Source organism: Borostomias antarcticus (genome assembly GCF_949987555.1).
Source record: "Borostomias antarcticus genome assembly, chromosome: 8".
Lineage (NCBI taxonomy): Eukaryota > Metazoa > Chordata > Actinopteri > Stomiiformes > Stomiidae > Borostomias > Borostomias antarcticus.
The window spans coordinates 8,033,730-8,047,354 of NC_140241.1; the positions used below are offsets into that span (position 1 = coordinate 8,033,730).

The window sequence follows — 13,625 nt, forward strand, 5'->3', positions numbered from 1 at the left end:
CTCGATCCCCCCCCCCTCTCTCTCTCTCTCTCCCCCTCTCTATCTCTCTCTCTCGCTCCCCCCCTCTCTCCCCCCCCCCCCCTCTCTCTCTCTCTCCCCCTCTCTATCTCCTTCCCACCTCTCTCTCTCTCTCTCTCTCTCTCCCTCCCAGCTGCTGGCTATCCCTGGAAGGCGGTCTGCTTTATGCGTTTGTTGGACCTGCAGCAGCTGTAGTCTTGGTACTTCTTCTCTCTGTCAAAATAACTTTCCTCCTTTCCGCACCCCCTTGCTTCTCAAGCCTCGGAGCTAAGCCATAATTGCTCTGCTCTAGTAGTGTTGTTATGTCCTAAGATAAGATGTCCCATTTTACCCACCCCCCCACCCACATTTTAACTCAGCAAATACCACTTCATCGCGTGGTCCCCCAGAATCCAGATTTACTGAGTGTGGTTGTCTGATGGATGTTTTCGTTGAGTGGCTAATGCATCTGTACTACGCCATGACAACCACAATTGCATTGTGGTTTTTTACCCATGCCAGAGAGCTAGAGTGGTTGTGTGTGTGTGTGTGTGTGTGTGTGTGTTCACGTCTTCTTCTCTCTCTTTCTCTGACAGGTCAACATGGTTATCGGGATTCTGGTATTTAACAAACTGGTCTCCAAAGACGGCATTACTGATATGAAACTGAAGGAGAGGGCGGGGTATGCCTCACAAAATACATCCATTTCACTGGTCGACCTATAACCAGCGTGGGGGGGGGGTGGCCTAAGGGGTGGAGCTAGGGATGCTATTGCCCCCACCCCCATTTAAATAATACAAAAATAGCAAAACAAAATAGGAAATCTGCAAGATATACTGGGGAGTGAGAGTAGAATTCAGGAGATGAGATCAGAGAGAGAAAGAGAGAGAGAGAGGGGAGAGAGAGAGGGGTGGAAAGAGGGGGAGGGAGAGAGAGGGGAAGAGAGAGGGAAAGAGAGAGAAAGCGAGGAAGAGGGGGAGGGAGAGAGAGGGGAAGAGAGGGAAAGAGAGAGAAAGCGAGGAAGAGAGAGAAGGGAGAGAGAAGGGGGGAGAGGGAGAGAGGGGTAGAGATAGAGGGAGAGAAGGGGGGAGAGATAGAGAGGGAGAGAAGGGGAGAGAGAGAGAGAGGGAGAGAGAGAAAAATGAAGTAAACAGCTCAACGAAAATGTGTCTGTTCCCATACGGCCTAGACAGTGATCAGTGATTGGACGATAACTGCAGGACAAACAGAGAGGGAGTGAGGGAGGGAGGGAAGGTAAGAGGGAGGGAGGGAGGGAGGGAAGGAGGGAGGGAGGGAGGGAGGGAGGGAGGAGTCTGGTTATTGGTCCTGTTCAGAATCAAGATGGCGCATCGGTGCTCATCTCACCGCTTCCCTTTGGTTCCCTCTCTGTCGCTTTTTACATTATCACTCTGGCTCCTTCTTGCAGGTGTTTCTATGGAGGCTTCTGTATGTCCATTCTCTGTTCATATCTTATATATTTTCTTCTGTTTGGTTGCTTTTTTGTGAATGGGGGGCAGGGGTCTTGAGGAGGGGGGAGAGGGAAAGAACAAAATACTCAAATGCACTTCTTACAGTACTTCTACTGCACCCAATACGTCGCTTTTATAGTTCTAGTCTTACTACTGGTCATTCCCATAGCCATTCCTGTCCAGTATACTTTTCACCGACCACCATGGCTAGTTTCAGTCTTGATATGGTTAAAAGCATTTCAATTGTCAAAAAAACCAAACCGATAGAGGATAATACCGCTGCTATTTTGGCCTCTTAAATGGTTCATTGCACAATACGCCTCCACCTGCACTTACCCTGACAGTAAAATACCTCTAGTCAGCCACTGACTTCAAACAAGACAGGGGCCATCATCGTTAACCCCAGTTTGACCTTAGACGAACTCTGACCCCTGTCTCCTTCGCTCGCAGGCTGCTGTCTTCATTGGCATTGTTAGTGCATCCAAATGTTATTTATTTTCTCTCTCTCTCTCTCTCTCTCTCTCTCAACGATGTTTGCCTGTGCAATGATCTCTTTTCAACTGTACATGTTTTTTGCTGTCTGAATCATAATGTCTGAGATTGCACAGAATCCCCTCTCTCTCACTCAGGGCTCTCCAATCAGGAACACCTCAATCTCAGATGCCCCCTCCCATGTCAGCAGTGATTGGGTAAAAAAAAAATATTACATTAAAAAATAAAAAAGCTCTGCCCCTCTCACACTCCTATAGCTATTAGCCCCGCCCATCGCCGAACCTGCTAATCCTCTTCCTGTAGCAAGCACCTTTGATTGGCTTAATACTGTAGCACCTTCCTGCTGTCTGCCTGGCTATGTACCTCTACCCTAACTCCTACTGGAATCTAATAATATCTCTAAGGAATATCTTACATACTGTCTAATTGTAGTAGCGCTTACCGAAATAGATTTTAGTGTGGATATCAAGTAACTAATCGGCAGTGTATAATTATGGACTGAATTATGTCTAGAACAGAGTGTAACAGAGTAGACAATTAACCGTAGCTTTAACCAGACTCATTATGTGAGCGTGCGTGTTTGCGTGTGTGTGGTTGTGTGTGTGTGAGTATTTGCAGGTGTGTGCATGGTTTCGTGCGGGTGTGTCGATGCTACAGTGACTAAAAATGAACGTGTCTTTGACAGTAATGGTTGCTTAGCAGTGGGTACTAAGAGGATTAACCATCGTCAGACGGTGTGACCTGACTTCCTCAGTAACCTCCCGCCCCCCCCCCCTGCGATGTGAGGGCGGAGCCTGGCGTGGCAGTGCTGTGTGGGTGGCCGAGAAGAGGGTGGAAGAAAAAGAAATGTTGGCGGAGTGGCGGATATCGTTCTCTCTCTCTCTCTCTCTCTGACTCTCTCTCTCTCAGAGTCCGGACCCCCCCCCCCCCCCCCCTCTCTCGCCCCACTACCTGCACGCCTGTCTCAAGGTTCAAATGCGCGACACGCTTAACGAACCCAATTAACATCCGCCGCGTCATCGTCCGCAGACTGTGTGACCCTCCTCTGTCACAGCCCCCTCTCAGAGCCTAATTGACTGGGAGAATGTGAGGAGTGGTTTCCTCGGTGTGTCAGCGCTCGGTTTGTGGACTCCCGTTCAGCCAGGCGCTCTGTTTAGACAGTCTATCACCTGTTTCCTGTGCGCTCTGCCGTTGACTGACCTGGGCAGGTGTTTTACCCTCGTTTGGCTACTGTCGCAGGTTGATTTTGAACAGGAGGTCGTGTAGTCAGAGGAGAACGGGGTCCGGGTGTTTGGTGTGTGTGTGTGTGTGTGTGTGTGTGTGTGAGTGTGTTTTAGCGTGTGTGTCTTTTCTCAGCCTGATGCATGTCATTGTGGCTTTAAGCTCCCGTTTGTCTTTCTCATAAAGACAGAGGAAATGGTGTTGTATTTCAAAAAATACTGATTGCTTTTTAATATCATCGCCTATGGCCAGGTTTTATTGGTTGTATTGCCCTTTTACTTGAAATTGAATTTCTTATATGATGTGTTTTAACCGCGTAGGGGCTATACAATCGATCTCTGAGCTTTTAGACTTTAATTGTTGTTTTGCAAGAGGCCATCTTGTAACACGGCTCTTCACCGCTCTCCAGCTTGTATTAGATGTCTCTTGGCCTAAGGTCTGTTCGTTTCAGTATAATACGACCTATTATATGTGCAGTAACCCACGAGCCAGGGCAGTATGGCGGCTGACAGGCATGAGACCAGAGATGCCGCATGTGTGGGACTGACCCAGAGATGGGAGGGGCCGTATTCCTGGAACTGCACAAGTAGAGAGGGGAGGCATCTTGAATGTATGATGTACTCACTGTTGTAATATGGCACTGGTAACCACTAACCAGTAACATACACACACACACACACACACACACACATATTCACTGGCTCACTGGCTTTTGAACTTGCAGTGGTAATTAACATGCACTACTGATGGTTACTAAGAAGTAGTGTATGTGGACTGCTGTGATTGCTACAGTATGAGTGTGTGTGTGTGTGTGTGTGTGTGTGTGTGTGTGTGTGTGTGTGTGTGTGTGTGTGTGTGTGTGTGTGATTCTGAAGCTTGGTTATTCACGTGTGCTAGCCTTATATTAGAGTTCAGTAATGCCTGTCGTCATTCAGGCTAGCAGACTGAGGACAGATGTCAACAGCGGTGTTAAACATTTTCACCATGCATTTGGAAAACAAACAAACCAAAAATCGACCCAGATGAATTTTTTCAAATTAGACATTAAGATGACATATTATATGCTATAAGAATGCAGAAATGTGGATTAAGAGCACATGAAAACATGATTGAACATAGTGAGTAATATGATAGAGATTTGCATGAGATAGCGTGCTGCACCACCATCTCGGCCATCCCCAGAGATTGAAGAGCCGGTCTATAGGGTCTATAGAACCACGTTGTGTTCTGAAACATCAATCAATCAACCAATCAATCAATCAATCAATCAATTACACTGGAGTGAATCGGAGAGTAATGACATGACCAACCATGTGGTCGTATCTCGCCCATCCCCCCCAACACACACACGCACATGCACACACACACTCACACACACACACTCACACACACTCCTTGGCCCTGAGAGAGAGCTAGAGAGAGGATACTGTCTCACTCTGTTTGTGTGTGTGCGCGCGCGTGTGTGTGTGTGCGTGCGCGCAAGTGTATGTATGTGCATATTGTATCCTGTTTCTGTATGTTACAGTGTGTTAATTTGACTTTGCAGTCAGATGACAGTGCCACTGTACAATATGACGCTCAAATGTGCCAAGTGCGGAGTTATCTCGTCGGCTGACGTTTCAACCACAGCTACCAGTAACGCCATGTTAGTCCTGCTAATTATTTACCAAGTCTGATGCTGCACCTCTGTTTGAATCCTTTCTGCCTATTCTCCTCCTCCTCCTCCTCCTCCTCCTCCTCCTCCTCCTCACTTGGTTCTGTTTTTTTAATCCCTCTTTTCATTTCCTCCCCTCCTCTGTGCCCCCGCTGAGGTCTAGAGACTGTACCAGTTCATCACACGTACAGTATGTGCGCATTTACTCGTACGCACAGTGAGAGATGTGTGTGTGTGTGTGTGTGTGTGTTTGGAGCGTGTCTATGAGTGTGCGACAGTCACATACGGTAGGGCAGCTAGCTGATGAGTCATTGTAAAGTACAGCACCCAGTGGCGCTCGGGTTAGCGACGCCCCACCCCCTCCCCTCCCAGCCCCCTGAATCAGTAGCAGGGCTGTATTCTCATGGAGGATGTTTTTATGGGCACTTCACTTGGGCATATTAATTAATGTGCGCGTAAGGGTGTGTGTGAGATATGAGTCGTGCTATGAAGTGTGAGTTAAGTTGCCCCCTCCCCACACATTTCCACAGATGTCAGGAGTTTTAAAAGTGTCACCAGCACTGACATAAATTATGGCCAGCCAAATGCGAATATTACGATTTAGATTTAAATGATGTTTCACTAGAAATGTAATATCTCAATGTTTGCATAACATCATTTATTATACAAAACCGTATGGCGTAATCAATAGAAACAAAAACAACAACAATAAGAACAACAACAAAAACGGTCTGATTGAGACTGAAGGAGAAAAATGTGATGGGTAAAAAGTAACAAAGCCAACCCTGATGGAAAGAGTGAGAGACCCATGTCCTTTAAGACCAGGAGAGAAGCGATCTCTCTCCTCCTCCTCCTTCTCTTCCTCCTTCTCCTCCTCCTCCTCCTCCCTCTATCCTCGGCCTCTTCCATTTGTCTTTCGGTTCTGTTTCCTGCTCCCATCTCACTCCTGGGTTCTCCCCTCAGCTCCTCCCCTTCCTGCTGCTAAGCTCCTTCCCTTCCTGTTGCTGTTTGTTCTCATTATGGTTTGACTGACATGACATCGTAAACATACATGCATACCATACATATTAATATATTGTGCGTATATTGCAGTGAATTATGGTTGTATGTTTGTGATATTAGCATAATTGTGTAATATGTATTTACTCAATTAAAGTTAGTCATATGTTTATACAGTCCATATTCATGGTAAATAAGCTGCCTCTCTACCATAGACAATGAGGGCAACTATGTTAGAGGTAATGCTTGATAAGCACAATATTTATTTAGCATTTGGATGAATAAAAAGCTAAATGTAAGTATAATGTAAGTATTGTCTTGTAGTTCTGCCCTCCTTTGTCTCTAATGGATGTGTGCATGTGTGTGTGCGTGTGCGTATCCTGTTGGAACTGGGCCTCGTTTTCCTGCTCTGACTGCTGTTCCCCTCCCGGCCTCCAGGGCGTCGCTGTGGAGCTCCTGCGTGGTCCTGCCCCTGCTGGCCCTCACCTGGATGTCTGCCGTCCTGGCCATCACCGACCGCCGCTCCGCCCTCTTCCAGATCCTCTTCGCCGTCTTCGACTCCCTGGAGGGCTTCGTCATCGTCATGGTGCACTGCATCCTACGCAGAGAGGTATGGGGCCCGGTCTCATCGTCACGATGGATATTTTCGGTCGTTTTCGGGGTCTTGTTTTTATTTATTTGTTTATTTGTTTGTCTGTTTTTTTTTTCATGTCTTTTTTCTGTTGTTTTGAGATAACTCAAGTGTGGCTGGGAGTGTTCCCAAGCCAGCTGGCTTTGGACAGGTTAGAGTCGTGATAGTCGTCATAGCCAGACCTATCTCCAAACTTTGTTTACGCTGCACCAGTGCTTGAGAAAGGTCTTGCTGGACTCATTACCATTTGTTGATGGGGGGGGGGTGAGGGGGGGGTTGGGGGGGGGGGGGGGTGACGTTGTATTTCTTTAAACCAATCACAATCGTCTCTAGTGGAGCAATTCCTAGGTTGTTGTGGTTTCTCATAGTCTGGATTGAATCTGATTGGGCCCTGGATTCAGATCCGTGGCCACTGATTGGGCGGAAATAAATGAATGACGAGGCTTATCCCCAAAACCTACCTACATCCGTTGAGTCGGACTAGGGTCATGACCTCAGTGTGGCGTGTTCTAGGTCCAGGAAGCCGTCAAGTGCCGTGTGGTGGACCGTCAGGAGGACGCCAACGGAGACTCAGGCGGATCTTTCCAGAACGGCCACGCCCAGCTGATGGTACCAACCTTTTTTTTGGTTTGAAATGTGTCTGATGATATGAAAACTGTGCGGCTCTTCTCATGCCCTTGCTGATATGTGCACGTGTGCTTCTCTCTACTCTCTAGACTGATTTCGAGAAAGATGTGGATATGGCTTGCAGATCAGGTCAGCAGCACGTCGAGCGTGTGTGTGTGTGTGTGTGTGAGGGGTAACGTGTGTGTGAGGGGGGGGGGTTAACGCCTGTGTGTGTGTGTTTGTGTGTGTACACGCGTGCCTGCGTTTGTGTGAGACCAGATGAGTTAATCTCATCATCAGGCTTCACTCGTTACTTGATCATGGTAAAAGGTGTGTCCGTTCCCCACGGGCTCTCCTCTCCTCCTCCTCCTCGGCGCTGCCTGGGCAGCCGTGGCGCCGCGCTCCTCCGCGCCTCTCCGCCGTGCTGGGGGTGGGGGGCTGTCGTGAGATATTTTGTCATGTCGAGAGGACATTGTCTGACGCCGTTACCCAGCCAGCGCTCAATAGTGAATGCTGTCTGGCTCTCCACTGTGAGCCAGAAGTGGTTTCACTGAGGAGAGGAGTCTGTTTTCATACCCGAGATTCTCGATGATGGTTCTACTCGACTTCGCAAAAAAAGCTGTTTCGGTTTGCTGTCAGGGGTGTCTGTGCGATTGAACATTGAGTTCCTCTCTAGGATTCTGCGTCACACCGCCTCCACCCCCCCCCCCCCCCACCCCCCTCTCTCTCTCTGTCCAGGTACCCTGAAGCGTTCCTCTCTCCAGGGGGACGAGAAGGCCTCCTCCCAGCCCCTCACCCTCCAGAAGGGCTCCAACTTCAACACCATGCCGGCCAGCATGGCCAAGGTCCACCTTCAGAACATGGCCGACTACACCAGCCACACCCTCACCCTGCGCCGGGAGAAGGCGGGCGCCGCCAAGGGCATCAGCACCGAGCTGCCGGGCGCCAAGTCCATCTACATATGCGACGGCGAGCTCTTCAAGCAGCTGGACGGCGAGCTGCCGCGGGGATCCGGCGAGGGAGGCGGCGGCGGTCCGGACGGCGGGGGCGTGGGGGGCTACGTCATCCTGCCCACCAACAACAACATGGGCACCCTGAGGAAGGTCAAGGATGACCCGGCGGCCAAGTACAGCCTGGGCATGGAGCAGCTGCCGCAGACGAGGCTCGTCCACCTGGTCAACTCCGCCGCGGCGGTGGAGCCCCCCGTGCCCGGGTTCGGGCTGAAGAGCCTGCCGGCGGACCGGGTCAGCGTGTCCTGCTCTGACCGGGACTCGCCCGTCCACGGCCTGCAGAACGCGTCGTCGGCCGAGACCCACGTGACCGGCGGCGTGGCGTGCAACGACGCCAGCGACTCCGGGAACGGCGTGATGTCCAAGAGCGAGACGGTGTCCACGCTGTCCATGAGCTCCCTGGAGGTAGGAGAGCCGAACCCGCCATGTCTCTTCTACTCTCTCAGGGCTACGGTAGTCTCACACAGCCAGATCTCACACCCATCTCCACACTCGGTTTACGCTGCGCCAGCGCTGGAGAAAGGTCTGCCTGGACTCATTACTGTTCGGTGATAAGGGGAGGGACGGGGGGACGCTGTATTTCTTTAAACCAATCACACTCGTCTTCGGAGGAGCGCTTGCCAGGTTGTGGTTTCTGGATTGAATCTTAATAGGCTCTGTGCACCAGCTCCACTACTTCCTGAACGGAAGTGGTCATCTTTATTTCCTGTGCTATACTATTGGATTAAGTGATTGATTGGGTGTGCGGCACACCCAGCGCACACCTGATAATTCACTTAATCCAATAGTATAGGACAGGAAATAAAGATGCCCACTTCCTTTCAGGAAGTAGTGGAGCTGGTGCACAGAGCCTATTGAATCTAATTCCATCGCCACTGATTGGACAGTAATACGAATGGCAAGGGTTATCCCCAAAACCTACATCCTTTGAGTCAGACTAGGGCTGACTACATTACATGGGTAATGTAGTCCAGTACTGTAGGAGCTGAGGGGGGAAGCCCTTGCCCTTCGGGTAAATGTTCACATTTCACTATGATCCTCTATCAAAGATGGATGATTCATTTAGTTTAAAACGCTTTCAACAAGCAAATGGAACTCTAAATTTAAATATTAAAGGCAGAAATTATAATTGCATGTTTTTAAAGGGGCACAGTCACACTTGGTCTAAGTTGATATTATTTATTGACTGATTAATCAGGGGTGCAGAATTGTCACCTTAAGGTGAAAATAGCTGTTTTTAATCCAAAATAGTTCATTTGTTTGATCTGTGTATTTATGGGTTTGCATGTTTGTCACCTTTTTCACCTGTGATCGGTTTGCAACTTTGTTAATTCAAATCAAAATCAGATTAGATAGATTAAATGCTTAATTTTTGTTTGTTTGCCTTTTTAAAATCACCGTCAGCAATTTACTATATCATGGGAAATACCTCGGCTTCACCCTTTGAAGTCCAGTGACAGTCACGTCACCCTTTGAAGTTTTACCGCAATTCTGCCGCTGTATTTCCCACGGGCCTATATCAGAACCGGCTACACGGCAGATTTGAAAAAGGCCTACACACAGAATTTAAGCATTTAATCTAAATAATATCAACCGAAACAAGCGTGACTGTGTCCCTTTCAAGCTCAGAAGACTAGAAACAGTCTCGCCACCATTTCCATCGCAGCAGTGAGGAGCATATTCCTGAATACCCCTCACTTGCCCAGCTCTGCAGAATAATACCATCTCTCAAAAGGTCACATTTCACCATCCACTCCTTGAGTGTGTCCCAGAGGCGGGCACAGAAGAAGACACACTGACCAGCGCACAGCGTGTGGCCAGACACACACACACACACACACACACACACACACATCCTGCTGGTGTCTCTCCTCCTTAGGGCCAAACAAGCTACCCACAATGCAGTGCGCGGGCGCAGCTGCCTCGGCCACCCACCAGCCAGCCTGAAGGTCAGGTTTTTCCTCTGCCACTCCGATGCCGAGGACTGAAAGGTCACTCGGTCACAAGCTGTTTACCGAATGCTCACGCCAACGGGGTCAGCTCCATTTGCTTTCTCATGAGTCACTCCTCGCTGCTCCTCTCTCAGTGGAGAAGAACAAACTTGTTTCACTGATCTTGCAACACAGCGGGGAATGCTGGAAAGACTTCTACACTCGTCGGCTCGATGATATCAGAATGCATTAGTCTCTCTCTCTCCCTCTCTCTCTCTCTCTCTCTCTTTACAGAGACGAAAATCCCGCTACGCTGAGCTGGACTTTGAGGTAACTTCAGACATATTTCTCTATTCGTTCTTAAAATAGACTCTAATGTTGATCAATTATGGAGTTCTGGTATTGAAGAGTCAGTGTGAGGAGAGGATAGTACGCCGAAACAGAATTGTAGTCAACTGAAGGTTTATTGAGTCCAACAGCAGACAGGATCCTCAGTCAGTCACAGACATACACCATAGATTCCATGTAGTCTGATCGGACCACCTAGCATTGAGTTTGTGCCATATTTTATAGTCATGGTGTGGCCTGATTCTATACATAGTTCATTGTTACGCTCTTATAGATTCTGTGCATTAGTGCCTAGTTGGCTTTTACGGTTTGCACCTGGTCTTCCCTCTACTCCTAGATTCTGACCATATGTGTCCTAGAGATGGGAATAACTTGAGAACAGGAAAAATAGACAGGATTAGAGTCAGCAGAAAACCTCTTAGCAAATGTTTCTAAACTACTGAAACACATGTACAGTATTTGTCGGGGGAGTGTAAAATGGTGGATGTGGGCTGAGACAGCTGCTGTTGTTGTTCGTTGCGTGTAGAAGATCATGCACACACGGAAACGCCACCAGGACATGTTCCAGGATCTCAACAGGAAGATCCACAGCTCGGACAAGGACCAGTCTCCGCCCGTCGACATCAAGGCCGCCAAGAGATGGAGCGTGTCCTCAGGAGGCAGCGACAAGACCAACATGAGCGTAAGGACCGCCTCTTAGACTATCCCCCTCCCCCCTTTCTCTGCTTCTCTCTTTCTTTCTCTCCCTCTCTCTCTCTGTCTCTCTCTCCCTCTCTCTCACTCTCCCTCTCTTTCTCCCCCTCTCTCTCTCTCTCTGTCTCTCTCTCCCTCTCTCTCTCCCCCTCTCTCTCTGTCTCTCTGTCTCCCTCTTTCTCCCCCTCTCTCTCTCTCTGTCTCTCTCTTTCTCTCTCTCTCTCCCTCTCTCTCTCTCTCTCTCTCTCTGTCTCTCTCTCCCTCTCTCTCTCCCTCTCTCTCATTCTCTCTTTCTCTCTCTCTCTCTCTCTCTCTCTCCCACTCTCTCTCTCTCTCTCCCTCTCTCTCTCTTTCCTGTGTTTCCTGTGTCGGGTCAGTTCTGATGTAGTCTCAACACCAGACCCAAGAGAGTTCTCACGCCGATGCACTATGTAAGCTACGCTAACTATGCTACTGTGTGCTGCAGATCTCTATATGGGTCTGGGACACTTCATGCTAAAAACTGGTTTTCGAATCCTGGCCAGTGATTGGTAACCCCCGAAATCCTGGGGGCACCAATCAGTAACGACTTTTGCTTTCTTTGCGTTCCCACCCTACCTGGTCCTGCCCACCTACCCTGGGCTAGCACTGCCTAAAGTCTCTCTTTGCTGTCAGACTCAACAAATATGGCGTTGAATCTCTGCACTCCACATAACAACGTTAATGCATATAGGCTTGCATTGAAACATTAACTTAACGTTGCGATCAGGCAATTGGACAACGATATTTTGGACCGCGCACTGCTAGAAGTTTGCATCCTATCGATGAACTGAAAGGTCCCCCGCATCTGTGTTTGAAATACGTGGTTCTCACCGTCACTCTTTCAATTTAGACCCCAAGACCCGCCCACAGACAACCAGCCGGGGCGGCCAAGTGGCACAGACTCTATGATGTAGCATGCGGAGCGCAGCGATTCAACGTAATATTTGAGTTCGGGGAGAGACTAGCTCTGATGTTGCTTGCCCCTGTCTCTCCCTCCCTGTCTCCCCCTTCCTGCCCCCCCCCCCATGCAGGACAAGCAGCAGACCCCCAGTAAGAGGGCCTGGGAGGGCGTGAGGAAGACCCACTCTCCCCCCTCCTGGGTGAGGAAGGACCTGGAGCCCCTAGCCGCCTCGCCGCTGGAGATGCAGGCGGTGGAGTGGGAGAAGGCCAGCGCCACCATCCCCCTGGTGGGGCAGGAGATCATGGACCTCCAGACGGAGGTGTGACCCCCGACCGTCCGGCCCCACCCCCTAGCCCCGCCCCCATGCTCTCAGCCACGCCCACTACTGGCCAACAGGCTGGAAGAAAATAAATTGGGAAGGGGTGGTGAAAAAAGAGGGGGTGAGAGAGCGAGAGAGGGGGAACGAGGGAAAACGAGAGGGATTAGAGAGGTTGGTTGATGTAAAGCAGAGGGAGAGAGAGAGAGAGAGAGAGAGAGTTAACAGGTTTTCTGTGTTTTTATTATACATTTTTGTGATGCTGTTATTACATTTTATCCCACAATGCCAGTCTTCAAAAAGGGAGGTTATGAGTAGGGTTGTTACCACACCCAGTGTTTACCAGATGAACAGTTTTCGACAGAGACCCTTGGAAACAGAGGAGGACAAAACATCATGGGCTCAGAAGCATCATCAACTCCCTGTCCTCCATTATGCTAGTATTGTGTTCACTCTCTCTCTCTCTCCGTCTCTCTCCTTGCTGATGTTGAGTGTCTGGCGTTAGGAGTGTTAGTGAGACCATCCAGGCAGACAGAACTGCCCGCTGGACTCCCCTCCTCCTCTGCCCTGATATCTGGACCCGAGGTCCTGGACAGGAACTGACCCAACAGTAACGACCCCAGATACTGAGGCAGCAGAGAGAGAGAGTGTGTGTGTGTGTGTGTGTAAGGGGGGGCAGACTGCCAAAGTGTCCCAATGTGCCCCTCTATGTCCACCAACCACCCCCTGTCCCACTTTCCACTGTCCCGCCTCAGCCCCCCCACCCCCCCGCCCCTCACTCCCTCCCCCCAATGGAGCAAAGAGCCAATCACATCAAGCCGGGAGCCCATGACACGTCTCCCAGCTATAAAAAAAAAAACACAAAAAAACAAAGGGCCACTTGCCCTCCCCTTTTGGCGGACACCACAGTGACATCACTGCAGGCCTAACCGGACGGACGGCGAGGCCCTGCACAGCTGGCCGCCGTCATGACATCACCGAGCTCCAACTCGCGGGGCGCAACCTCAATGATCGCGGTAGGAGCCGAGGGGACGCCGTATTTGATTGGTCGTTCGCTTGATGTACGAGCAGGCTTGGTACATATGTTGCAAACATGGTGGATTTCCTAGAGGTGGTTTAAAAAAAAAACACATCAGCAATGGTACTAATACCGACAACGGTACTGGTGTGAAAAGAATTATGCTTAATAATGAGAAGTGAGATGACTAAATAAATATATATATATATATATAAATATATATGTTGAATATATACTGTTGGACATTGAAGAGGTCGAACTATGGGTTTTGGTTGCACACGGAGAAAGCACAAGGCTCCTTGGGAGTCCTGTTGTACA

At 49.5% G+C, this 13,625-nt stretch overlaps 1 protein-coding gene across 1 annotated transcript in view; it reads left to right on the top strand.

The window, feature by feature from the left end:
- adgrb1a (adhesion G protein-coupled receptor B1a) overlaps positions 1-12,298 on the top strand; it is a gene marked incomplete at both ends in the record, with an annotated part of 59,658 nt that extends 47,360 nt beyond the window's left edge. Inside the window, 11 exons of the mRNA XM_084442431.1 lie at positions 152-218; positions 594-679; positions 2,096-2,155; positions 4,726-4,824; positions 6,271-6,442; positions 6,977-7,072; positions 7,180-7,219; positions 7,808-8,484; positions 10,305-10,340; positions 10,885-11,040; positions 12,104-12,298. Of these exons, the coding sequence (XP_084298557.1) occupies positions 152-218; positions 594-679; positions 2,096-2,155; positions 4,726-4,824; positions 6,271-6,442; positions 6,977-7,072; positions 7,180-7,219; positions 7,808-8,484; positions 10,305-10,340; positions 10,885-11,040; positions 12,104-12,298 (1,684 nt within the window). The remainder of the gene's footprint in view (positions 1-151; positions 219-593; positions 680-2,095; positions 2,156-4,725; positions 4,825-6,270; positions 6,443-6,976; positions 7,073-7,179; positions 7,220-7,807; positions 8,485-10,304; positions 10,341-10,884; positions 11,041-12,103) is intronic.
- Between the last annotated feature and the right edge of the window lie 1,327 nt (positions 12,299-13,625).